Source organism: Colobus angolensis, unplaced genomic scaffold (assembly GCF_000951035.1).
Source record: "Colobus angolensis palliatus isolate OR3802 unplaced genomic scaffold, Cang.pa_1.0 Scaffold82, whole genome shotgun sequence".
Classification (NCBI taxonomy): Eukaryota; Metazoa; Chordata; class Mammalia; order Primates; family Cercopithecidae; genus Colobus; species Colobus angolensis.
Genome location: NW_012122043.1, coordinates 2551866 through 2555758, shown reverse-complemented (window position 1 = coordinate 2555758; position 3893 = coordinate 2551866). Strand labels below are relative to the sequence as shown.

Genomic DNA, 3893 nt, shown 5'->3' with positions numbered 1-3893 from the left:
CACAGGCACCCGGCTATGAAGGGTAGGAGGAGCAGAGCTGGAAGCCTGGACTCTGAGGCCTTGTGAGATCCCCCTGTCATCACCCAGCCAGACACACGAGCAACCCGCCAAGGGACGGGTGGATGTGGCCTCGGAATTCAGAGTTCCTGTTTGCAGAAACGAAATGTTTATTTCATGATGCAGCTGTTGGTAGAAAATGAGGTAAATCTCTAATCGCTCAGATTTCCAGAAATTGAGATTTTCCCTAAGTACCCCTGGCCTTCAGCTATGCCATCACTGCCTGGGGCTGTATGCTACTGGGAGCCAGGGCCTTGTAAGACCCAGACCCTCCTCCCTCTCTCCCGTATTAGTCGAGGTTCTCCAGAGAAAGGGAGTTAGAGATGCATTGCTATAAGAAATGGAACGGGCTCGCATGATTACGGAGGCTGAGGAGGTCCAACACCCTGTCATCTGCAAGCTGGAAAGTCTGGAGAACCTGTGCTGCCGCCCTAGCCAGAGCCTGGAGGCCCAAGAACCAGACACGCCGACGACAGCACAGTTCCAGCCTGACAGCAAGAGAAGGTCAGTGTTCCAGCTCCAGCAGGCAGGCAGAGGGAACCCTCCAGAGGGTTCTCTCTCCACCTTTGTGTCCTACTCAGGTCTTCAATGGGTTGGATGAGGCCCACCCACATTGCAAGGGTGTCTGCTTCACTGAACTCACCGTTGCACCTGCTCCTCTTGGGTGCTGTCCGATTGCAGAGACGCTGTGCCTTTGAGAGCTCCTTCCCCGCCGGGTGCACTGGTGCTGGGATGTCTGCCCTGGTCCAGCCCTGCACCCCTGAGGAGCAGGCTTTTACTCTGGGTTCCATCAACAAGGTTATTGGCCCCCACACTAAGCCAAGACTTTCACCTTGGCATTCACTAGGCGTAAGTAATAATTTGAGTTCTGTGTCTTTTATTCTTTATCTCGTGTCCAACTGGTTCTGAACCTGCATGGAGAAGAGGTGCTGTTAGCATTAAGCCCTCTCAAAGACCCTCAGTTCCTGGAGTGAGGAACTTTGAGAAATAAGAGAAGGCGATGGGGTGAGGAGGGCCGGACAGAGTGAGAGGGCTTCATCGGGCAGGATGTGTGGCTTTGGGCCTTTCGGCTTAGATTCCAAACAGCACGCTTGACCTTGAGGTCTGCAATGTTTCTCTTGGGTGAGGCTTGGACCCCTGTGGCCTGGGCATGAGACCTTGAGCTCAGGCCATGCCATGCCACGCCTGACCTTGACCTTGTTGACCAAGGCTTCACCTACAGGCAAGGGGTGTTCCAGAGAAGCAGGAAGTGTGCAGCAGGCACTGACCAAAGATGTGTTGGCCTCTGCAGAGGGACAAGGGGCCAGGCCGGGCCTTAAGGAAGCCTTGACGTGTGCCTGTCCTGGTGACCTTGCTCCAGCGGCCACCCCATCAGGGCCCCTGCAGCCGGATGGAGCCCAGCAGTGCGGAGTCCTTGTTTCAGAGGCAGGTGTGGCTGAGGCTAGCGTTTGGTTAAAGAGGATGAAGGCTCTGCGGTACAGGCCTTTTAAACCTTAGGAGGACGTCTATCAGTCTGTTTTCACACTGTTAGTGAAGACGTACCCGAGACTGGGTAGTTTATAAAGGAAAGAGGTTTAATGGACTCACAGTACCACACGGCCGGAGAGGCCTCACAGTCATGGCAGAAAGTGAACGAGGAGCAGAGTCACATTTGACACGGTGGCAGGCAAGAGAGGTTGTGTTGGGGAACTCCCCTCTCATATAAAATCATCAGATCTCAAGAGACTTACTCACTACCATGAGAACAGTATGGGGGACACTGCCCCCCATGATTCAGTGATCTCCACCTGGCTCCACCCTGGACACCTGGGGATTATTACAATTCAAGGTGAGATTTGGCTGGGGACACGGCCAAGCCGTGTCAGTGGAAAAAGGCCTATTTGCTGCTTTTACTGAAGTTCTTCCTTTAGGTCTGTGGGCAGAGGTTTCACCCCGAGGCAGCTGCTCTTTTGTGCCTTAGAGAACCAGGAAAGTGCAGGACGCAGGTGATCGTGTCAGGACAGGAGGCAGAGCAGACTGGCTGCCCAGCACAGCTTTCCGCACTCCAGCCTGGGAGGGCTGTGCACAGGGGGACTTCAACGCCTGTGCTTTGTCTCCGAGCTCTGGATAATGCCCAGAGGGCAACTCCCAAGTTTGTTCTGGACTTGTTAACTGCAGAAGCTCCAACCAGAGTCTGAATCTGTGGATTTTAGAGATCTAAAAAGTGGCTTTCTCCACAGGAGGGTGGAAGGTTCTAAATGACACAGATAAGGAATCAAGGCCTCTCTATGAGGGGGTGGAGGGCTTCCCCTCTGCACTGAAGGGTCCTGATCTGTTACAATACAACTAGGTCCTGGATGAACAATGAAAAATACTTTTCAAACATTGCTGGAGTTGCAATAAAGTGAGTGAATGTCTAAAGAAAAGAGAAAAACAAACAGTGAGTTGAAACGAGAAAGGTAAGTAAGAAAACTGTGGTTGTCCTGTGGAAATGCTGCAGGAGCCCTGGGCGTAAGAAATGAAGTTTTAGGCCTGCAGTTCCAGTGTCAAACCAGGACTCAGAGGCGACTACAGCGTGGGCAGTGCCCGAGGCCCCGGGAGAGCCCAGTGGGAAGCCTCTTTGAGAGGTGGACATGTGACTTAAGGCCTCTGGTTTCCTGCAGACTCACTTCAGCCAAAGCTGAACTCATAATCACAAACCAGAAAGCAAGCAAAGAAATCACCTAAAATGAGTTGGAGTCTGTATAAACAAAAAGAAAAAGCACAGAATCCAGTAGATATGTACCCTCCAGCATGTAAGAAATTAGCATCATCAGATATACAATGTAAAATAACTACCTGTGCAATGCCTAGGAAGTAAAAGAAAAGAAAGGAAAAGAAAAGAAAGCCACAGAGGCCATCGGAAGTACCCGTGCAGAGAGGAAAGGGTGCCGCGCAGAACACAGCCTGAGGCCCTGGGGTTCTGGAGTCAAGTGTCGGTTCACTGCCCAGGCCTCCGCAGGGCCAAGTCTGTGTCTTAGCTCCAGGCACTCCCTCCTCTGTTCCCTGGACACCGGGCACTTGGAAGAGCCCACTTTGGACCCCCGGCATAACCCACATTGTGGGAAACGTCTGCTGGGCCTGCCCTCTGCACTGGCACCTTCACCTTGCTGGGGTCCAGGGCGTTTGTGCCTGCTGGGTGGCACCTCCGGGATAGGACTGGAGGGTGCTGACTACCCCTCACTGGCCTGTCTTTGATGCAGTCACCCAGCCATTGTCGCCTGCCAGCATCACTGACTCGGTGAGTGGATCCGACAACGGCTTCCCCATGCTGTGGATTCCTTCTAGTCCCTGGCACACTTGGTCCATCTGGGTGAAGTCAAGGAGCTCTGGCTTCAAGTTGGATTTGGGAGAGGCTTGGTTCCCATTCATAGGGATTTGGTACCTGCTGCCCCTTCACAGGACATCCCGCCAGCTCTCATCTGCTCCTCGGCCATGTCATCAGCCTCCTCCTGGGTGGGGGACATTTCTGAGCTCCTCCCCGAGATCTGCAGGCAGCTCCTCACGGACGACACTGCAGAGTCTCCCACCTCCCAGCCACCCCGGAAACGAGCTCGCAGGGCTCTGCGATGATGCTGGAAAGTTTGGGCTGGTTCTGATTGGGGGGGATAAGGTGGGGGCTGGTTCTGAGTTGGGGGGGATAAGGCAGGAGCTGGTTCTGAGTGAAGGGTGGGTTGAGGCTGGGGCTGGTTGTGAGTGAGGGATGGGATGAGATGGGGGCTGGTTCCGAGTGAGGGGTAGGGTGAGGCAGGAAACGAGCTCGCAGGGCTCTGCGATGATGCTGGAAAGTTTGGGCTGGTTCTGATTGGGGGGGGATA

At 53.9% G+C, this 3893-nt stretch overlaps 1 protein-coding gene across 1 annotated transcript in view; it reads left to right on the top strand.

The window, feature by feature from the left end:
• Positions 1 to 280: 280 nt before the first annotated feature.
• The window catches only part of LOC105502898, a 5236-nt gene continuing 1623 nt past the window's right edge, over positions 281 to 3893 (top strand). The window contains 4 exon segments of the mRNA XM_011929581.1: positions 281 to 430; positions 432 to 605; positions 607 to 856; positions 859 to 906. Coding sequence (XP_011784971.1) covers positions 398 to 430; positions 432 to 605; positions 607 to 856; positions 859 to 906 — 505 coding nt within the window. The 5' untranslated portion in view covers positions 281 to 397.